General features: G+C 36.9%; 1 protein-coding gene across 8 annotated transcripts in view; it reads left to right on the forward strand.

The window, feature by feature from the left end:
* Positions 1-22,213, forward strand: part of VPS13B (vacuolar protein sorting 13 homolog B) — a 410,907-nt gene that overhangs the window by 11,894 nt on the left and 376,800 nt on the right. For 4 of the 8 annotated variants that reach the window (XM_090137833.1, XM_031591055.2, XM_031591058.2 and 1 more), the window contains exon 4: positions 18,109-18,232. In XM_090137833.1, the coding sequence (XP_089993959.1) occupies positions 18,109-18,232 (124 nt within the window). Of the gene's footprint in view, positions 1-4,553; positions 4,899-18,108; positions 18,233-22,213 lie in introns of those variants that run through there. The other 4 variants (XM_090137834.1, XM_031591056.2, XM_090137836.1 and 1 more) reach the window with 3 other exon arrangements.

The raw sequence follows: 22,213 nt of genomic DNA on the forward strand, positions 1-22,213 counted from the left end.
AGAGTGTGTTTAGAGTTGTAGAATCTGCAAGCCATATTGGGAATATGTCTTGACAGAAACATTTAACCATTTCTCAATTGTGGGAATCTGCGTATGTTTGATACTGTGTTGTGTGCAGTTAGGACACAAGAAACAGTATTTTTTTCCCCAATTTCTCTGTCTCCACTTCTAGCTTTTATTTTTGCTTCCCTAACATTCGCTAAAATTGGACATAGCATTTGACTAGCTTTGGTGGTAGCATGTCATGTTCTATGTAAAATAGCACACAGCAATAGCTGGTAAAACCATTTGATGTCAAATACGCACATCTCTCATTAGCTGTGCATATGAAAATGTATAAGCCTATGTCAAATGTCATTGCTAATAAGTGTTATGTGGCTTGCTCTAAAAGCAGTGCCTCTTATTTCCATGGAAACTGTGGCAGGTATAATGAGCACAATGACACTATTTGATAGTGCAAATTCTCAGCTACACAATACTGTTTTTCAGCATAGTCACTGCCATTAGCTCTGTGTCTTCACCTGTGATTAACAACAGCCTGTGTATCACCAGCAACCTCCTCTGATGTCGTGGGCCAATGTAATAAAATCGGAGGCATTATTTGCAGAGTAGCTCTTGTATTTGTTTTCTTCCCTTTTAGTTGTGTAATCTTGCTTCTGTGTTCATCTCCATATATAAGTTTTCTTTTGCAATACTATCCCATTTTACTGCTGCTTTTCATACATTTTTTGACTCTTGGCATCCATATGTATCCGATTTTTATTCTTATTTCCACTTTGTCTGGGAAGTAGTTCACTAGTTGACAGTTGAATTGCATTGCTCATGTGGAGGGGATGAGTAGTATCAGTCTCAGAGAAAGCCAGTGTTGCTTCTTTTCTCATCTGTGGTTCTGTCTTTCCTTCCTGGTTGCTTTGGATTCCCTTGGCTGAGGAGCCATGTTACTTGAGAAGTAAGGAAATAGCAGACCTGCTTCTCTGTTGCACTGCATGGGTGCAGAGTGAGTGTTTTATGCATGCATTTGTGTGTATATTTGTGTATGTATATTACAGACAGCCTCACATCTAACTAATTCTTATTTCATTATTGCTCGGTGTTTAGGAGAAACAGATTGGACAGGAAATACAAGTAGAGCATGTAGAACAGAGTTGAACAGTTGTTTTACAAAGTTGAAAATTTGTATTATTCCAGACTTAAGTAAGGCAATGATAGCAGTGGAGGAAAACAAACAAACAAACAAAAAAACATTTCTGGCAGTTCTGTGGAAAGGCATGTGTCCACCTGAGTGATAGTCAAAGTGTATTTCTTTCCTTCCTTCCCTCTAACAATCCAAAACACTTTTCTTCTAACATTGTTTCATGGACCATCTTTATGTCCCATAACCACTAGAAAACTGCAGAACCCAGGCTGTGTATTTAGTTACAATATCAGGTTGAACTCTCAACATAGCATCATTTAGAAAGTGACTTTTTGAAACTTAAATAATAATTCTGTACTTACTGGGATAACATCCAGTTTTTTTCTTTGAAATAGCTGTGCTGCTAGGGAATTGAAGGAACTGCATGTAGCAAGCCAGAATCTTAGTATGGTAGTGGATGGTACAGTAGGCTTTGCATCAGAACTGATGCAGGGGTGATTATTGTATCTCGCTTATTAGAACTGCAAAGTCTGTGGATCGTGGCATTGTGGTAGAACAAGCGGGAACTCAGGAAAATTACTTTAAATAAATCCACAGAATTTATTTACTGTCTTACTGTTTAGAAACTGTTTCTAAAAATGAAGACAAAAACTGTCAACAGATGGGAACTATAAATTCCTCTCACTCACAATAGTGATTAGCATATGCTGGTATATTTCAGGTGAGATGTTCCAGGGACAGGGAATTATAAGTACAAAGGGGAATGAGTGTGCATGTGCGTGTAATATATATGTGTATATATATGTACAAAAGTTTAAGAAAATCAGTAGTTGCACAACCTAAGATTTGCTTCTGAGTGATTGTTTGGAATCAAACAACAGGTTTCTGAGCTTATTAATGTCCCTGTGATGCTGCCTGTCATGGAAGTACAAATATATTACATCAAAATTGGTAGGGAAACTTTTGCGTTAACAAATAATGATTTTGGAAACATATGACATTCTGATTGCCTACTTGGAACCAGAATATAAATGCTATGTCTGTAATTTTATGTATTGGGAGGCTACATACTGAGAAAGCTAAGATGATAATTCAAATCATCATATATTTGAGAAAATGCTTTGTAGGATTGACCTGGGCAGGTAGCTGCTCCAGTTGGCATACGTTAGCCAGCAGGCAGTGTGATTCCTCCCTGTTATGTCTGTGTTCTGCCCTGTTCTGAGAGCTCTGAGAAGGGAAGCTGGGTGGTATGTGACTGATGCAGCTGAATTGCAAGTTGAAGGCCAAGTTGCATTCATTGATACTTAGCTCAGCTTTCAGACTTACTCCTAACCGCTTTCAGAACAAGGTTGTTGCAGGATAAGCCTACTGTTGGTGGTAATTTATGAGCTAGCAGAGGCTATCTGGTTTCTTTGCTGTGGTTAATTTGGGGAATTGGTAATTATTGATGTCACAGTGTAAGTTATTGGATGTTGGTGTGGACCACATTTGCCCAAGAACAGAGATGAGCAGTAACTGCTGTGGAATCACTTTTCAGAGCAGATTTTTGTATTCCAAATGTTAGAAAAAGAACAGAATATTGATCTGATAAGCTTGGCTCCTGAAAGTTTTTCTAAATATTTCTGTTAATTCTGCAAGTGGATGAGTAAATAGCAGAGTTGAAACTTCGATACCAAAGACTCACTGATTTGTATTCCAGAAAATAGGTTTACTAAGGCAAATGTCAATACTAACGTTTGTCTTTGTAAAGCAAAGAAAAACAGTTCTGCTATGTAGATACAGGGTTACAAAGTAGAAAGATCGAGTAATCCTTGTGCTTTTACTGATCTTAGTTAGCTTTTCTCAATGATCTACAACAGCAGGGAAATGGAGTGCCAATAGTCAATGTCTTTGTTGCAAGGTGAAGGAATTTATGTATCGTGTTTGGCATAATTCCTAGAAGACCAGGGTTGGACTCTGATTCCACCTTCCCTGGCACAGGTCTGGAATACTTCAGTTGATTTACTCTGCAGTATTTCCAGATTTGTCCCCATCAAAATTAGAACCCAACAATCCAGCTTTGTTTCATGTAGTTGGGTGAAGAGTTTGGATTGGTATATGGTCTAACAGGGAATGAGGTGAGGTAATGTGCTTAAAAAGTATTTCCTTAGAGAGGAAGTAGTTTTTTCTCATTTGTTGATAGATTAAAGCATAGTTAAATTTGTTGGAATGTATTTTAGCTCCTCATTATAGCAAAACCCATTTCAGAAGAGGCATGATTACAGATTTTGTAGTGGAAAAAACCTGTAAGTTACCCACCTTTGGTGAAGGCTTCTTAAAATTCTGAAAGACAAAAAATACTCTTAATTCTATGAAGTACAGTGTACACTGAAATTATAGCTTGTTCCCTTTGGAAGGAGTGGTGTTTTCTCAGGAAGGGTGTGACTCGATTATAATTTATTAAATAGTTACTGAACTTAAGCAGGAAAAGTTCACCTTATTCATTTATGACTTGTGACTTACCTTAGAATACCTGCACTTAGGCGGTGGTTCCTGCTAAATAATTTTGATGCACAAATGACATATATTGCTTTCTATTTTGAGCACTCGTGGTCAGTGATGAACTCGATACCAGTGAACTGCCCTTCTTGCCAGTAGAGTGTGGAAATGTTGTGTTTTAGTTGTGTCCTTTTGCTTATATACACAAATCCCCTACATTCAGTGTAGATTTTCCTACATTCTGCAGAACCACAAGGAAATTGTATTACACAGCTAGCAATATCCAGTTGTCACAGTCATCTTAATTTGAATGCATCTCTTAAACAAATAAACTTTCCCTCTGGAGATCAGAACAAACTTGATTGCTCCATTGTTCAGGCACTGATCTGCTGAGGACTAACTGATATCTAACAGGCTGTCTGTCCAGAAGTAGAGGTCTGAAGAGCCACACTGGTACTTGAACTTGCTGTCCTTCATTAGTGTACTTGCTAATTCATTGCCTCTTATTGGAGGTTGAATAACACAAAATCACTTTACCCTTTTTTATTGTAGATGCGTGAATCATTCTTTTGGAAAAATGTATTGATTGGAGCTGCTTCATTTCCAAATATTTTCAATTAAAGCTGAACATTTGTTTTGTTTTTCTGGTTTTGTTACATAGCCAGACTCCTGGTGTGTGTTATTTATTTATTTATTTATTGCTAGCCTGACAGCATTACTCAGTGCTTTGGGTTAGTGTAGGATTCCCTGAAATATGCTAACAGCTGCTGCAGTAGTGGTCATATGTGATTACTTAGTGTTAGGTCCAAAGCTTGTTAGTGTTGATATTTTAAAATTGTTGGGGATAATTAGGAATTACTTTTCAAAGAAGCTCTGTAGTTTTCTACCCAGTTCTGTGGGCAGAGAAGTCTCGTGATCAGTGCAGTGCAATCAGTGCTGCCATATGGTATACTGGGGAAAGTAGCAGTTCTCAGGTGCTTTGGATGGCTGGGGTGCTCTGTTTTTCTTATTTTTTTAATTATTCCTACTGGCAGAAGTGAGTCATATTTTAGTGCCTCTGGGGCACTTGGTGCATGTGACTGCACTATAGGACTGATGTGTTCTGGAAGCCTGTCTTTCTGCATAGCTTGCTGCCCCAGAATTTCTCTCCAAGCAGGGTTGGTGGAGACCTGAGAAAGAGGGTAGGTGAGAGTGTGCTGCTGATCCCACATGGTTCATCCGGCCTGTTCCTGGCTATCCTCTTTTCCATGTGCTCCTCAGATGTGGATGGTGACAGGGTTGTGGGGTAAGTGCATTGTTCTGGCAGTGGGAAGTGGCCGTCTTTCCTGGAAGCTCTTCAGGATGCTTTTCTCAGCATGCATTTAAATATGGGCTCATTATACTATGGGAGAGAGGCTACAAGCCTGTGACATAAATTGGTCCTGGGGAGCAGGCTGCCTGCACCATTGCAGTCATCTGGTGTGCAGCTGAGGTTCATAGCAGAGGAGGCCAAAGGGAACAAGTGAGCTGAATTGTCCTGCTGCACTGCATGCGGCCTGTGGGCTATAGGTTGTTCATTCTTGATATTTGCTTACAATCATAATGAACATTAGGATTTTGCAGTAAAACTTTAGAAAAAAATATTTAACAGCATGAGAAAAATCTGTTTAAGCCACAGTGAACTCTATAATTCTTTTAACCAGCCTTCCATAAGGAGGGAGCATCTGGTGGACAGAATAGATCAGAGTCCCAAGTGCATATGCTGGTGGTTTCATTGTCATCAACAGACATTATAGTTTTGTTGATTTATTTTGTGCAGTGAATAAAACTTCATTTCCTGCTCTATTAAGGATGTTTTACTTTGCTTAACTTGTTCAAAAATGAACTATGGTTTTATCTATATAAAAGTTGAAAGAAATTGGGTTTCATGGTGTTAACAACAGACATCTTTTTTTTAATCTACTTAAGTGTATACAAATTATTTTCATCTGAAATACTCCAGTTTTTGGTAGTGTTAAGTCTTCTGTAGTGAAGTTTCTTTTCTTAGGACTTCTATTTAAAGGTCAAGGAACTCTTATCTTTTCTTCCTTTATTACATATCTAAAAGTATTCCACTCATAAATGTGGCTTATAAAACTGTAGTTTGTTATCATATACTGATTGCTTTATTGAGGACAGAAGTACTTAAACAGCAGAAGTGTACTGTGCATGTAGCTGTTGGAAAAGTTGAGATTGCCTTCTGTCAGTGAACGTATAATCCATGTTAACTTAAAAGAAGTCCATACTATATACAGCTGCTCAGGCATTTTCCTTCTGGCATTTTGGGTGAAAACGTAACTCCTGCAAAATAATCCTTACTTTGTTGTGAAATTCCCGTTTGGTTATTGTTATAATTCTTTTATTTTTTCTTGAACAAAATGAAACAAGACACTGAATTTGGAAGAAGGCAGTATTTCCCTGCCTGTTAAGAGATAGGTATTTGGGACTACTCAGTATTGAGCTATACCTAACCTACTTTTCTGTTGTGTGCGGATGGACTTCAGGAATGCCATGGTGAGGATGTTCTTTAGGAGGAGGGAATCATTCACGTACTGTACACAGGCAGAGTCAGTGTCTCATCAGGCTGCACTTCGTTTTAGGTGGATGGTTCTTTTTTGTATGTTTGTAGAAGCAGAAAAAAATGAAAAATAAGTTGTGTTGCTTTTGAGAATGTTTGAATACTTCATTTTAAATGAAAATACCAAATTGCAATATTTCATATGTCTGAAGTAAACTTTTTCAGTGCTTCCAATTGAATAATTTTTTGTTGTGGTCTACTACTGTAAGCAAGTATCAAGATCAAGACTGCAGGAACCTGCCTGAAATCAGTCTGCTTGTGCGTGAGCGGAAGGAACAGACATGATGGACCCCTGTTTTCTGACAGTTTGTCTTCCCTCTCACCCTGCTGCAATTGGCTAGAGATGAATGATGCTGGCCTGCCAGTTCTTAGCTTGGGATGCAATTATAAGATTCTGACTCTACTTAAGGGTAAAACACAGCTCAATTTAAGCTAACGTTTTGTCTTTATCCATGATTAAATATATCTGCTTTTAAACTAATTTGATCATAATTAATAATTCTGAGATCCTAAGCAGTTCTCAGTAATGATGGACTTGTTGCAAGTCCTATGAGCTTTGCTTGTTTAGAGAAGATGAATACCAGCTCTTGAAGTAATTTTTGATAGTCTGCTGATGCTGGTATTTCATGTTCTGTGCAAAATACTTGCACATAATAATCCATTATAGATAAAAGGTGAAGACACGCTGAAGTGTTTTGTAGTCTTGAAAACTTTCAGAACTACAGTTGGAGAAGTCTGAAGTACTCATCATACACATGAAACCATCTACTGGCTTACCTTATAGGTGGCTCAGCAAGCTCCTCAGCTGTTGGTATTCCTTGATAATTCATAGAATCATATTGATTGTGAAAGACTTTCAATATCAAGTCCCACCATCAACCTGACCTGTCGAGTCTTATCACTAAAGTAGAATCATAGAATTTCTCAGGTTGGAAAAGACCGTAAAGATATCAAGTCCAACCACAACCTAACCATACTACCCTAACTCTAATAACCCTCCACTAAATGATGTCCCTGAGCGCCACATTCAGATGATTTTTAAACACTTTCAGGGATGATGACTCACCTCCCTGGGAGCCTATTCCAGTGCTTAACAACCCTTTCTGTACAGAAGTTTTTCCTGATATCCAACCTAGACTTACCCTGGTGCAACTTGAGGCTGTTTCCCCTTGTCCTGTCACCAGTGAGAAGAGACCAGCCCTGCTCTCGCTGTAAGCACCTTTCAGATATTGGAAGAGAGCAGTAAGGTCTCCCCTCAGCTTCTTTTTCCCCAGACTAAGTAGCCCTAGTTCTTTCAGTCTCTCTTCGTAGGCCTTATTCTCTCCAAGCGCTTCAAGCCTTGTTGTCTTTCTTTGGACCTGCTCCAGCATCTCAGTGTCCTTTCTGTACTGAGTTATCCAAAACTGAACACAGTATTTGAGGTGAGGCCTCACCAATGCTGAGTACAGGGGCAGGATTACTTCCCTAGTCCTAGGCATCACCAGTTAGTCAGGACTGCACCCACATCCACTAACTCCCTCAGCACTCTAGGGTGCAATCCATCTGGCCCCATGAACTTTTGGAGCAGGTCCAAAACCATCTTATCATGGATCATGCAGGGCTACTCTGTTCCCCATCCCTATTTACCAGCTCAGGGGGCGGTGTTCCCAGGGAGTAACAAGTCTTACTATTAAAGATTGAGGTGGAGAAGGCATTAAGCACCTCAGCCTTATCCTGGTCCTTGGTCACCAAGTTGCCCTCGGTGTCCAACAAGGGATGGAGATTCTCCCTAGCCTTCTTCTTGCTGTTGATGTATTTATAGAAATATTTATTGTTCTTCTTTACTTCAGTGGCTAAGTTCAGTTCTGTCTGGACTTTGGCTTTTCAGTAGTGCCATTTCCATGTGCCCTGTGTGTCTTGTTGCTGCTATATGTACTGCTTTTTAATTGGGTTCATTAGGAACTAATAGCTTGGTTGTAAAGAGGCTGATTTTGCTACTTTAAAGTTTCCAACTTAGCAGTGGCACAAAATATGAGTAGTGTGTAGGTTCATGATTCTCTGGAGTGCGTGGTTTGCTACAGTTGGTTTCACTCTACTCTTATTTAATAAAATGTTTTACTGAATATCTCCTAATGAGCTGCTTTTTTACATTCATGGTGGCATTTTCTAATACACCTGCAATAATCCAGGTAACGATTTAACGAGGTAGCACTGTGGCAAAGTAATTCTGAAATCCAGGCACTTTCTAGCTAAAAACCTAATTCTTTCCTCCCAAAGGGGAAAAAAGTCCAGCTTTCCTGGGTATATGGAGTTAATAAGCATACCTTTATTACTTATCCATGGTTGAACTCAATATTGTTGACTTTTAATTGAATTGTCTTATTGTCCCGTCCTTATGTGGTCTATCAAGTACAGCTGGATGTATCTGAACACTTAGTTTCTGTACACTGTAAATAGCTTAAAAGGTAGCCATCTAAACAACTGCACATTAGTAAGAGAGAAACCTGTTTCCCTGACTTTTTAAAGATATTGTAGTATTTAATTTACACCTAATAATATCTGTATGTAAGCTGATGATACAAAATCAGAATCTATTAATGGATGCACTTTTAGAGACAAAGTTTACTGTGTGCAAACTGGAGAATTTCTTGCTTTTCTCCCATTTAGAAATACTAGAGCTGATATTTACTGCTTTGTGTGTAGTTAGGCTTCCTAAGTTGTAGTTGAAGTATTGCTGTGAGCTGACTATGGGATTTTTTTTCTCGTGCCAGTTGTTGGTTTATCTACTGTTCAGAGAGCTATTTGTAGCTTGATTATAATTGTCACTGCTCTACTTTACAAGTAATAGTCAATAAGCTCAGTATTAGTCATTGATAGTTTGTTTTGCCTATCGCAGTAGTTGGTGGGTGATCTCTCTGCCCTTATCTCATCACTTGATCTCGTTTTCTCCCTCTGTTTCTTAAAGGTGAGAGGAATGAGGGAGCAGTGTGGTGGAGTCTGGCTGTCTGTCAGTGTAAAACCACCATAACATATCAAGGAGGCTGCTTTTCCGTTGGTTTAAATGCAGTTGTATTGAAACAAATGTGCAGTGGTATCGAGGGTGCTATGTTTCAGATTAGTGTCTGAAGAACCTCAAAATATCCAACGTCCCTACAAATAGATAGCATGCAAAATGATAAATGTTACAGAAACCTGAACGAATTGACAGCTTTATGGTATTACCTGTGATTTGTCTGTCAAATTTCTAAGATTTCTTAATTGACAGATCAAAATCTGATAAATTGGGCATTTAAGAGGATATTTATTTTTCCCAGGTTGCTTTTGAATCTTTTTTTTCTCCATCCTATTGTCTCACTTCTGCGTATGTCTGGAATACACAGTTGAAAAACTAACAGTAACAGTCCTGTATTACTGCCACAGCTACTTTCAGAACATTTTATCTTTGTTTCCTTGGGCACTCAGCTTCTTTTCTTGCTGACACTCACATTCCTCTTTCATTTCAGCTATGAATACACATTGTATTTCAAGCTAACCAATGCGCTAAACATTTACGTGTTGTGATGTTGTAATTAGAGAGGTCTTTTGTGAAACTTTGCAACAATTATAATGCACTGTTGACAGCTATGCTTCTTTTGACGTATAGCATTCTGGTGATTTTGTATGACATTGCTGACTATTTTAGAAGATAAATTACTGTTTGTTTAGGTTTTAAGGTAATACTTCAAAAGCTTTCTTATTTAAAAAGAATATAAATAGCAGTAAATTCCTTGAAATGGTACTCACATCATAGACTAACAATTGCAAAAGAAATGACTGATTATAAGAACTCCATAATGTGCTTTTTGAATAAGTAGCACCCACGTGTACTCTTTTACATTTATTAACCAAGAAGTTTGTGCAGCAGTTCACTTAGTTTTATAGTTTAGTCCATTAGTTTTGTTAACTGATGCTTTTTAGGTAAGATATAACAGATAAAATTACACTTGCTGAAGATCTGTTCTTTCCCATGGTGGTATGTGAAGTTAGCTTAAAATCGCAGAGTGAAAAATAGAACATAAAATTTTAAATGGAATTGTTAGAAATTTCTCAGTGCTGTCAATTTGTAGTTTAAATGCAAATATTTGAATTAAAATAATAAAATGGAAATTTTGCTTTGAGAAAACAAAGTAAGAGGAGATAACTGGAGCCTCTCACTTGGCTTCTGTGTTTAGAATGTGCAGAACTGAAAGGTTAGAAAACAACTTTTAAAGATATTTTGTTAAGATATTTTATCTTAACATAGCACTAAAAATCCATCAGTATTCTTTTTGTGAAGATTGTCTTCAATTCTTATCATGATTAAGAGTACTTTCCCTTTTGATTTAAAAGGTTCCAGTTTATTTCTGTAAACTGTATTGTACGCTGAGATCATATTTTAGTGATATACCACCCATGCTTTTTAATTTGCAGAAGGCAGTGAAAACTGTAAAGGAATTCACTTTATGCCCATAGCTGAGAAATTTCACTCCTACTCAAACATACCTCATTCCTACTTCTGCACTGACAGAATGATCTCCAAAGTGCTGTCTCCAGCTGGAGAAGTTCCCCTGGTAGGACTGCTAGGATGAAATCTAAGATACCAGTGTACTTGAGTTGTGTTAGTTTTAAGGTTGGTGTCTTATGGAAACTGGAAGTTCTTGATTGTGTTTTCAGCCATTCATTCTTATCTTCTTCCAATTTTGAGCTTATTGACTAATTTCAAACACTTTTGATGGGGAAGTAGAATTCAAAGGATAATAATTCATGAATTTATTAAAGTCAGCATCAGCTGGGGAGGCTGTAATAGGTATAGTCTTCACTCATGGCCATATATTTGTCCCTGTTCTGTTCTTTCCACTACCAAAAGCTGCTGAAAGCCAAATGCTGCCCTAATGATTCTCAGCAATAAGAGCTTTCATGGATTCTCCAGGTAAAGCTTTGTGCCTTCCTCTGTCATGTGGCAGAGGTTTATCATGATGTTAAAAACTTGAGAACTGGGGGATACTCACCTGGCTGTATTACTGCTGAGGGTCTGCTCCTAGATATCTTGCTCAATACTGGTTTGGTATCAAGAGAAAACTTGGTCTGGACAGTATTATTCTGTCCTCTGAGGGAAATGGGTGGCAAGGTTATGTTGTAATAAAAATTACTACATCCTTGGCAGGTGCTTGGTGGAGGGGAATTCTTGCACAGCAGGTCTGGCTTTCTGTCTAATAATCTGAAATAGGAAGCATGTTAGGGAAAAGTTCCCACTAAAGAAAGTGTGAAACAAAGCTGGAACTGCAATTCTCTAGTGCAGTGGGGGGAGATGAGCACCCTTAATGGACTTCCACAAGGCAAGTGACATCTTGACTGAGAGTCCGGGACCAGTTTATATAGGGCTGGGGACTGGTGCTAGCCCTCCAGCAGGTGGAACAGATTACAATAGGAAGAGTAAGCTGAAATGGCTGAGATCTTGCTCATGGTTTCCAGATGTTGTTTAATAAATCAGCAAGGTGATCAAACCATGCTCACAGTGGTTTTCCTTTCTTCCTGCAGCATTCAGGAAAACATATTTGATGACTACTATAGAAATACAGTGCTCAGCTATTCTTAACCAGTGTTTCAAGGGACTTGTAGCAAGACTGAGAGTTTGTCCATTCTTTGATTGAGAGGCTTCCAAAATAACATACAAAAAATGTAAGATACCTTAAATAATGTTACTTTTGGACAGAAGAAATGCACTACTGTAAGAGGAAATGTCTGTTAAGGTACTGAGCAGCTCAGTGGTTGGAACTGTGCTGTAATGTGAATAGCTGCAATTGTTTGCAATTGTGAGCACATTTCTTGTCAGTCTATCTTCCTGGTCCTTCAGGGTAAGCTGTTGTGGCCAATCTTTCTTCTTGGTCCCAGGCGTGGAGAATAAGGGGGGGCAGAAGGCTGACTTTACCCTGTATCCAACCTACACCAAGGGTGCTATATACCCATAGGTTTGCTGAAAGAGCTCACCTAACACCCGTCTCTCTGGTCATTCTCTCTTGTCAGGTCATCCTGGTTTCAGAATTGAGTTACAGAGCTCTGTACTGTGAGCTTTGTTGTGCAAAAACTTTAGGACTGCCTTTTTTTTTCTTTTCATATGTCCTACTGTAGTATTGCCAAATCCTGACTGTAGCTGCCAATTACCACTACTGTTTGTTTTCTTCTTTGTAACTTCTTTATAGTCAAAGATCACGATTCCACTGTTATAGGTATTAAATGCAGAATAATCTTACAGAATTAAGATGTCCCTCAACTCCACTCTGCAAACCAAAGCATTGGGCAAACTTCCTGTAATATGAGGAAGAGTGAAATCTTTAAAAAGCCTCTCCTAGGAGAAATGGCAGAATAGCCATTTTGAGATATTTGTTTCTGTTAAAAAGCACTTACATCATGGTAGGTGGTCTAATATATTTTTAAAGCAAAATAAATACTTTACTAGATGATCCGTTAACGGCTTATAATATAACTTTCTTCTATAAACAGAAGGAAGATATTTGTACAACTTGCTTCCCTCAAAAAGGCTTGCAAAGTCATTTTATTAGTTTTTCTGTCTTGGATGTTGAGATACTGGGGTGTATTTTTGAACAGGCTGAGGAGCACTTAGTGAGAACAGTCTGTTTTATTTATTTTTGCCTATATGGCCTTATCACCACAGTCTTTCAGTCTGACAGCACCCTTTCTTGTAAACCAAAGAATGTTCCTTTTAATATGTCTTATAATCAGCTAATCAAAACAGTAGCAACATCACAGGGAGATGTTATTCCCCAGAAATCAATGGACAGATTCTGCAGTATCTGTGTAACAGACTTAATACAGGCTTCTTGGCTTTCAGCTAGGGCTACTACTGCAGCATGTTAACATATCTCTGGCTTTTACATAGTTTAACCCATACCTGTATTTCAGAGCATGTTGTAGCTTTTTAATGGAGAACAACTCAACATAGATTCTGGTAACAGAGATGAGTGTGACCTGCTGACCTAGTGCAGGCTACACAGTGTGCCTTGTTGGTCACCTGCTAGTGCACTGCTTATTGTCTGAATTTAATATTAGCTGAGACCAGATGCATCAAGGAGAGCAAATACAAATGTTAAATCAGTTCTTGATTGTTTGTCTATTATTCCTAAGCAGGTTACTCTTGCTTATTCTTTCACTCTTCAGCATGCTTTGTCAGCTGGCTACAGATTGAAATGATATTGAGGGGGAGTGGGGGGGAATAAAAAAAAAAAAAAAGTAGGAAAATACAGACCTTTCACTATCTTGTCTGCCTTAAAGGATGACAGTGATTAATCTGAGTACTCCCTCTTAGGTATGTGGTTTGCCTATTTGAAGAGGCTTACAATTGTATTTTGTAATAGTGAAAGGTACTTATATGTACAGCAAATATGTATACAAAATGTTTTATTTATGTATTTAATAGTGGACTCCTTAATCATTCTGCAAAATGCTATCTCTGATTTTAATCTTCTTTTTTGTTGTTTTATAGTGTCATAATTTTAAAATGTATGTATATTTGTCCTGTCATCTAATCAACAAATACAGATTGATGTTAATGTGTTAGACTGTTAACCCAGAACTTCCAAAAGATTTACAGTTGTTGTGCTTATGTCACTGATTTTTCTGTTTCTGTGTCTATATATGAATACATATTTTTATTGACTATTCTAAAGCAGTGAAACAATTGAAACTTTTTGCATGCGAGATCATGGTAGTACTTCCATTTTGATGAATATTTTTAAGACAATCTTTTAGAAGATTGGTATTACTACTTGTTTCCTTATTTCACATAAACCAGCCCTACAGCAATTTGGGGTGAGTTTTGGAGTTCATCTAGCTCAACCACATGCTCAAAGCAAGTCCAGTTGCTCCAGTCTTGGTCAGTCTGATACTGAAAACCTGTGAGGGCAGGGATTGCATGGCTTCCCTAGGTGGTCTTTTACAGTGCTTGGAGTTGCGTATGTTTTCAGCTTGTCTGTTGCATTTCCTCTGAAGGTATGTGTTTGTTAAGAGTCTGCCTCCAACTTCTCTGTACCCTCCCAGCAGGTTCATTTGTCTTTTCTCAGGCTTAACAGCCCGTTATCTCTGTTGGTCCCAAGGAAAAACTTGTGTCCTTCAGGTCCCCTTACCACTTTGGTTGTCCTCCTTTGGGCTACTTGTGATATGCAGAGCCCCCCGATGGGATAGAAATTTTCCCCATGAGGTCTCACAAGGGCCGAAGAGAAGAATTGCATCCCTCACCTTGTTGGGTTTTTACCCTTGTTAATACACACAGTTGCCCTCTGTGGTAGAGGCACACTGCTGTCTCACGTCCAGCCTGCTGTCCTTTAGGACCCTTGGGTCTTTTTCTTCAAAGCTGCCCTTTAGCCATTTGGCTCTTAGTCTGTACTGTTGCAGAAGGTGGCTCCATCCCAGGAGCGAGACTTAGCTTTTGCCCTCAGTTTGACATCAAGGAGTTCCTGTCAGCCTACTTCCTCAGGTGCTCAAGATCCCCATCAATAGCAGTTGTGCTCACCAGTGTATCAGCTCCTCTCCCTGGCCTGTTATCAGCCATAGCCTTGTGTGGTAACTACCCTGTGTTCCAGGTCTTCAATAGGGATTATGAGTTATTAGTACTGGTGACTGGAGGATACCAGAAGCAAGCTACCACTGGTTGGACTTTGTGCCTCTGGCTGCAACACTTTGAGTGCTGTCCAGGTGACTTCCACTCAACTTATCCCTTCCTGTCCAATTAATACCAGCTATATAAGATGGTCCACTAGAAGGGGATGAGTCATTCCATTCTGCAGTCTTTGAATGCTGCAGTTTAAGATATATTTGTATTTATTTGAAGCACATATGTATTATTGCCTGGTGAACTTGTTAAGCTTATTGCTAGAAAAAATGAGGGATCAGAAAAAATGAGATTTTTGTAGAGAAAGATACTGACAGTGTACAGAAACACTGACAGGAAAACTCTGCAAGTTTGTGTAGTATTTACTTAGAATTTATTTGATTTTTTAAAAAGATTTTTAAGATTTTTCTAAAAGATTTTAATTCATAATGCTGATTACTTTTACACATCTTCCTGCTTACTTTTAAAAAGAGCTTTTCTTTACCTGTTTTTACTTTTGTGAAAGGAGAGAGACTGTATTTGCGTAAATAGCTAAGTGATCCCCAAGGGAACACAAACTCTTCCCATAAGCTGTGCTTATCAGACAGTTTGAAGGTCTTACACATTAAATAAGTTTTAAATATTTTAAAATGAGGGAGCGTGTTTTTTAAAAGACAAAAAAAAAAGACATAATTTAATACAGAAAACAGAATGATGAATGAAGATAGTAACTTCGGTCTGTTAGGAAAGACCAGAACCTCATCTAGTATGTTTTCAGGTGCTGTCAATTTTAATTCATTCTAAACCTTGAGATAATTGCTTTGTATAGTATAATTCAGTAGAGAATTGTCAGAGTAACTTGCATGTAAATTTCTTAGCCTGGATGTCATTAGCATGTTGTGCATGACTGGCGTAGTTTTAGATGTAACCATAGTGCTCTATATATAAAAACACTTGATCAAAGTACCTGGTCTGAGGCATTTTCCAAAAGGGGAAATGTCTGACTGTGCAAGCTTCCATTCATTCTGATTTGTTAAAAGTTGCCAAGGTACATTTGTACAGTAACATCCGTACATAAGCAGAAGCTTCTGTTAATTTTTTTCAAATTTTCTCAGCTTTGCTTATGGCATAAGCAATAGGAAAATAAATTTTAGTAAATTGATTACTTTCTTAAAAATCAGCACTTCAGCTGATTTAGCTGATATGCAAGAACGTGTATGTTTTTTCTTCTGTAATGTTGTGACTGTTATTTGGAATTGCTCTTGTTAATGCTAAAATGGATGGACACTTTATCAAATATCATACTATAACTCAAGTTATTAGCACTTACAGAATAAAATTCCCTTCCCATCCCCTATATAATTTTTATTTTAGAATGTTTGTTATCTGGTGTGAGCTAGATTTATTAGAGTGCAGTAGTTTTAGTACATTTTGGCAGTGTGTTTATGATGACATCACTGTAATCTATATACGGTATGTGATTTCAGTTGTTTCCAGTGTTAAATATTTTCATAATTATGCTAGTTTTGGCAGTTCACTTGGAACTTTTTCCACATTTCTTTAATGAACATGTTTTGCTTCTGGGCTTATGAGACAGCCACATGTTTGAGAAATTAATAGTATGCTCTTAAAGTTAACTGTCTGCAGAAATTCACAGGTACAGAAAGGTTTTGAATTTAAATAGAAATGTAGTTCCGCAGGTCGCAGCCACTGTGACCTATTGATAATTAAAACAATGCAACATTTGTTTTAAGAAGTATCAGTAGCTTATTTGAAATTGCTGTGATCACAACCTCAAAACTCTCAATACAACTCTTAACCATTTTGATAACTGTGTAATACAAGGTAATGTGAGAGATTTAGGCGAAAAATATATTGAATTTAGTTATATGCTAGGGTTTGAAACTTTCTTTTAATGTTAGTGCGACTCATGACTTCTCCCCCGTTTCTTTAAAAAAGAGATATAAAGGCATCCCCCAGTCAGCATGCCGGTGTGTATTCCTAACTCTCTGAAAGTGCTAAAAGGTTAAATCCATCTTACTTCATCTTTAAGTGCCAGTAATATACGTGCTGAATGTGTTGCATAGATTTTGCTTGAAGTTAGGAAATAGTTCATTGGACACCCTTGTTGCAGTACGTGGATAGAATGTAACCGGACTTGATACAGAAAAGAAGGGAATGTACTAATTGGGCTGTTTGGTAAAGAAGTCTTGTTTTTTTGCAAGTAAGTAGCAGCATGGTGACTCATCCAAAAAAATATTTTCATGCTACCTATGAACTGGTTTCTAAGAAAAAGGGTTTGAGTTTAAAGTTACTTAAAAGTTCTAGGTTAAAGTTAATTTAGTTTTTCTCAGTAAGCGGGAGATGTGAAGAAGGGGTGAGCTTTTCTGATTATAAAATATATACGTTGGTGAAGAGGAATCTTCCAGATATAGTTGATAGTAAATGTTTCATTTGTTTTTTTTCATGCATCGGAATAGGAAACTCCTATGTAAATAAGCACCTCTTTTATTTTTCATGAATCAAAATGTGAGAGGCTAAAGTGGCCAAGTAATGATAATTAAGACAAACAAAAGAGAAAACCACAAAAAAACAATGTTTTCCAAGAACTGATTGTGACAAAACTTCTCCTCAAAAAGTGTACCTTGTTTTAATTCCGCATTAGACACTTATAAGGATGATTTCTATCCGTTCTCCTGTATGAATGGCTCTGTTTTCTATATTTTCTCTAAGTAAGTTTAGTCATCTCTTTATTTTTTTTAGGTGAAGCTTGTATTGCTCTGAGATTATTAAAAATGCCAGGTAGCATGTGAGGAAATGCATCACCTGTCCTCTACAACACAAAAATGAGCATAGCTTAAGCAGCGTGCTTTTTAGTGAACAGAGGATTTAAGAATATTACAGCTTAATGCTGTAGAGCTTTACATTTGTTCCTTGATTGGTTTCTTTCCTGAACTCTATCTGTGATCTTAGTAACATCCAGAGAGAATTTCATTCTTTTTCTGCAGGAGACTAACTTTGTCTGAATGAAATGTTTCAACAGAAAGATCTACTTTTTTCATTTTATATTAATAGTTAAATAGCAGTATAATTTTAAGGTAATTCAAGTATTGTGAAATGTTTGTTTTCCAGCCAGCTCTGTAATCACTTCTGTAGTTAGATGGAAATAAAAGATTTTACTGAAGGAAAAAAAAAACAGTGCCAGAAGCTTAGTATACTAAATATTTACTGAGTTGTTCTTCCCACATTTACTTTCCTTATTTGTTTGATTGACTCAGTTGTATCCTTTTCTTCTAGCAGGAAGACCATGAAAGTTGTGGTTCAAGTTCAACAAACCGCAGTACCACGGAAAGTATGAAATCAGCAGTAAAACCACGACGAGTTCAGCAATCTGCTTCTCCTGACCCTGATTTACCTCCAGGTAGACCATAATGTCAAAAGCTGGATTGTACTTGAGTGATAATAAAAAAAAAAAAAAAACCCTGAATTTTATTCTAGTGACCAGAATGTCTAAGTTACTTTTATATCTCTGTCGACTAGTTTTACATTTTAGAAGTTCTGTTCATCTACAAATATTGCAACAGTGAATAGAATACTAAAATATTATGAAATAGAACTTGTTAACTAAGTTTTACTGCACACCGTTATGTCTTTTTCTTAAATTTTGTTGCATCCTTAACTGTACATAACCTGTTTGTAGAGCTAGATGGGTTTGTGTGAGAATCATTTAGTAGCATATTAGATTTTTACCCTGCACTGATCTAGTTCTTCTGTTTCACATCACTGTTTTCTATTGCTCAATAATTGCTCAGTAGTTCACATTAAATTCCTTTCCTGTATGTTTTCAGAGTCTTAAAATGGTTTTAAAGATAGGGTTTTCTCTTTCAGTAGTAGTCCTGATGGATTTTTCTTATTTAGTTCTCTGTCTGCTAGTAGAGATGTTAACTTGTTTTTCCTGACGTATTTGTCTCAGTTGAACTTGGAAATATTTGTATGATATAAAAATGAAGAACTGTATTATGTGATCAGCAATTTAATGTATGAGGTATAGCTCTGTACAGAAATATGAAACTTAGAGTACTGAAATGAATTGCAGTTTGTCTTCTCAGGCACATAATTTTAGGTAGGTTATAGACATGTCAGTTTTGTGTTAGTTTTTTCTTTATTTTAACAGAAAGTTTAAGTTTTTACTTGCCTTAACTTGAATTGAAAGGGTATTGTTCAGCATGTGGAATATCATGTAGTAGTGAGTAGTATCAGCTTGGAATGGGCACTTTTGGAGCCACACCTGGAGGCTCTCACAGCTCCAAATCCAGTAAGTTCCAATGGCTGGGAACTGCAGGACTTGAGGCATATTCTACCATGGACAGCACCTTGGCTCTGGTAGCTTGTTGGTGTTAGGCTCTTGATGTTTCACCTGGAAACAGTAGGAGTGTAAGGCTTGGAAAAGAATTGGAGGATTGTATTGCCTTGTAGGATGGTTTTAGCGTTTGATTCATGATCTTTTCCAAAAGTTTCACCTCCAGATTTCCCAGGAAGGTGTATTCTCTAGAAGAAGACAGATGCTGGAGACATGTGTATTGGAATATTGACATCTGATCAAATTGAACATTCCAAAAGATGTTTCCACATGTCAAATTGCAACATGAACATTGAAGACTGATTTGCATCTTTTCTCTTTTATATTTATATATATATATGAGATGCATATACTGTGATTCTCAGTAATAGATGTGTTCATAGAAATGCCATACAAGTTACTTGCAGTACTGTAGCAGATTACAAAACCCTATGACGACATTTATTACTATTTGGTAGTTTCTGTAGATATGTTTTGTGCTTCTTTGAAACTGTAGGGTGCTGTCACCTTCATTGTCACACTCCATCAGCTGTGTAGAGTGAAGCCTAATGATTCTGAGAGCATTGGTGAAAAACTTACCTTAACGAATGGGCTATGTTGCTTTCTGTGCAGCTGTTTTCTCTAAATACAGTTGTGTTTTTCCCATTGTTTATTTTGTTCTCTCTGAATCTACAAATAACACATTAAATAATCAGAAATCTTCTGTAGTATATGGCCTAGATTAGAGATACTTACCTCCATATGGGGTGATTCTATTCTTTGTGGTATAGGATATGGCCTTGCAAAGCTTTAATTTGCACATCTTTGATTTTAATGAGATGTTGTCATGTGCACTGTATTTGCTTTAGTCTTTTGAGGATATAGGTATCTGATTACTGTTATAACTTGTTATTGTTGTCACAAAGAGTCATGTGTCCATCTCTGCTGTGTTCTTAAAGATGGAGTTTGGCAGAACTCACCTAAAAACGTTGCTTTGGTAACAAAAGAACACTGTTAAAAGTGGGGAAGGTATGACCAGTCTGATGCTGTCAGTTTTGTTTTATGTATAGATCACTCTGAGATACAGTGCTGTGATAATCTTAAGTCATGGAGCTGAACCTACATTCAAAGTCTGATTGCATAATGTAGTCTATAGGGTTCTGGATAGTCTGGAAGAGGTGTATATGCAGGTTTTCTGTGAGCCTCAGAAGAGGATTTACCCCTATAGACTTTCTGGTGTTTTTCATCATTTTATTGTAGAATACTTGAATTTTATTGGCAAGGTTGGTCGTAGTGTTATGCTTAAAAATTATAGAAATAGAAGTTAACCCTCACATTTGGAGATGTTTTTGATAAAAACTTCTTGTATTTCTTCAAATTCCTGACCCCTGTTTCATTTGGGAGGCAGAATTCTGCTACCTCTTTTTATGCATTTGTGCTAAAAGACATGCAGATGAAAACTCATGTTTTTGACTTTAGACTAGTCCTTGTTGCTACTTTAATTTGCTCTGAATAATGTTGGAAACTATCTTTAGAGCTGACTCTTTGTTGGTTTTGATGTTGTGATGTTTCTGTCATTCAAAGCAGGAAATTGCCAATTGAATTGATGTTGAAATATTCTTTGAAGAAAAAAATATAAAAAAAATCAAATGCAGTAATGCAGAAGAAAGCTTTTGGGTTTGTGTAAGGGCAGCTTCAATTTAATGAAATTAGTAGCTTGCTTGAAAACAGTCATTAAGTTACTGATTATAATTTTTTGCTTCTAATTATAAAGTCTGTGTATCTCTACCCTGTGCTTAAAAAAAAACCCAACAACAAAACAGACAACTGAATTATTTGTGCCAGTTTCTATTAATAGGCAGGCCAGTTCGCACCACACCAGTGGTGAAAGTAGCTCTTATGCATTTTGTTCATACTTAAGAGACATGGTTTTAATTTTTAAGTGCTGAAATAATGCATTTACTCTTCTGATTTCGTACAGTCGGGAATTATGCATTACATTTTCAAGATGTCGGTGAGAAAACTCTTAAAAACGCAGTTATTCTGTGTATATTCTGTAACTTTTTACACTGATACAAAGATTTTAATTCAATTTAATACAGTTAAAAAAAAAAAAAAAGTAACTTCATCTGCCAGGCATTTGACCTTTACTGAGTTTCTGCTTTGTGTGTAGACCTTTGCTTTAAAAAGCGCACTAAAGCGTTTTGCAATTTTTTTGTTTTAATACAGTTATAATGCTACTAAGATGGCAGAAGTTAAAATGTTTGTTTTTTTCTGTTAACCTTACTCAGAATAACATATGCTCAAAAATAGCATAAAGTAAGGCACAGTGAGTTATGATAAGAAAGGCAATACTTTTTCATACAATTAAGATTTCAACAGTGAAATACTTTTTCAAGCGTACAACTCAGAATCTGAATATGCCACTGGTGGCATCTGAAAGTATGTCTTGCATTTAATAAGAGGTGATTGGAGGCTTTGAATGCTGAGAAAGAAAAGGTTTGGATGTAATGTGTAAATTTGCAGTTCTCGAGTTAAAGAAAATGACTGTGGTAAAGTATTTGATATACTCTAAGATGAATGTCAGTATTTGATTATGAAACTGTGAATAGCTAGAACAAATAGAGCAGAAGAGATGTTGCAGCCTTAGCCTGCTCCTACTGATAAAGCTATGTTTCGATGTTAAATTTAAGATTTATTTGAATTAAAATTGGTCAAATAAATGAGTTTTATTTAATTGAAATTTCATAAAACTATTCTTCAAACCTGTGGATTTATACCTGTACAATTTTAATTGCTTTTTAACCATACATTAAATGTATTTTTAGGTAAAGTAATAACCTTTTAAAACATAGGAGTTTTAAGACACGTTTTTTTTTCCAGCACAAGATATTTATCTCCATAGTTACATTCATTATACAGAGAACACACAAACGTGTAGTATTTAATTTCTTTACCATATTGGTAAAATATGAGTGTTTACTGCATACTGGGAACTCACAGTAGAGATTATTTTTCCAATCACATTATATCTGAAAAAATCTAAATGGATTTTGTGCCAGC

This window comes from Phasianus colchicus, chromosome 3 (assembly GCF_987193195.1).
Source record: "Phasianus colchicus chromosome 3, bPhaCol1.hap1.1, whole genome shotgun sequence".
In the NCBI taxonomy this organism is placed as follows: Eukaryota; Metazoa; Chordata; class Aves; order Galliformes; family Phasianidae; genus Phasianus; species Phasianus colchicus.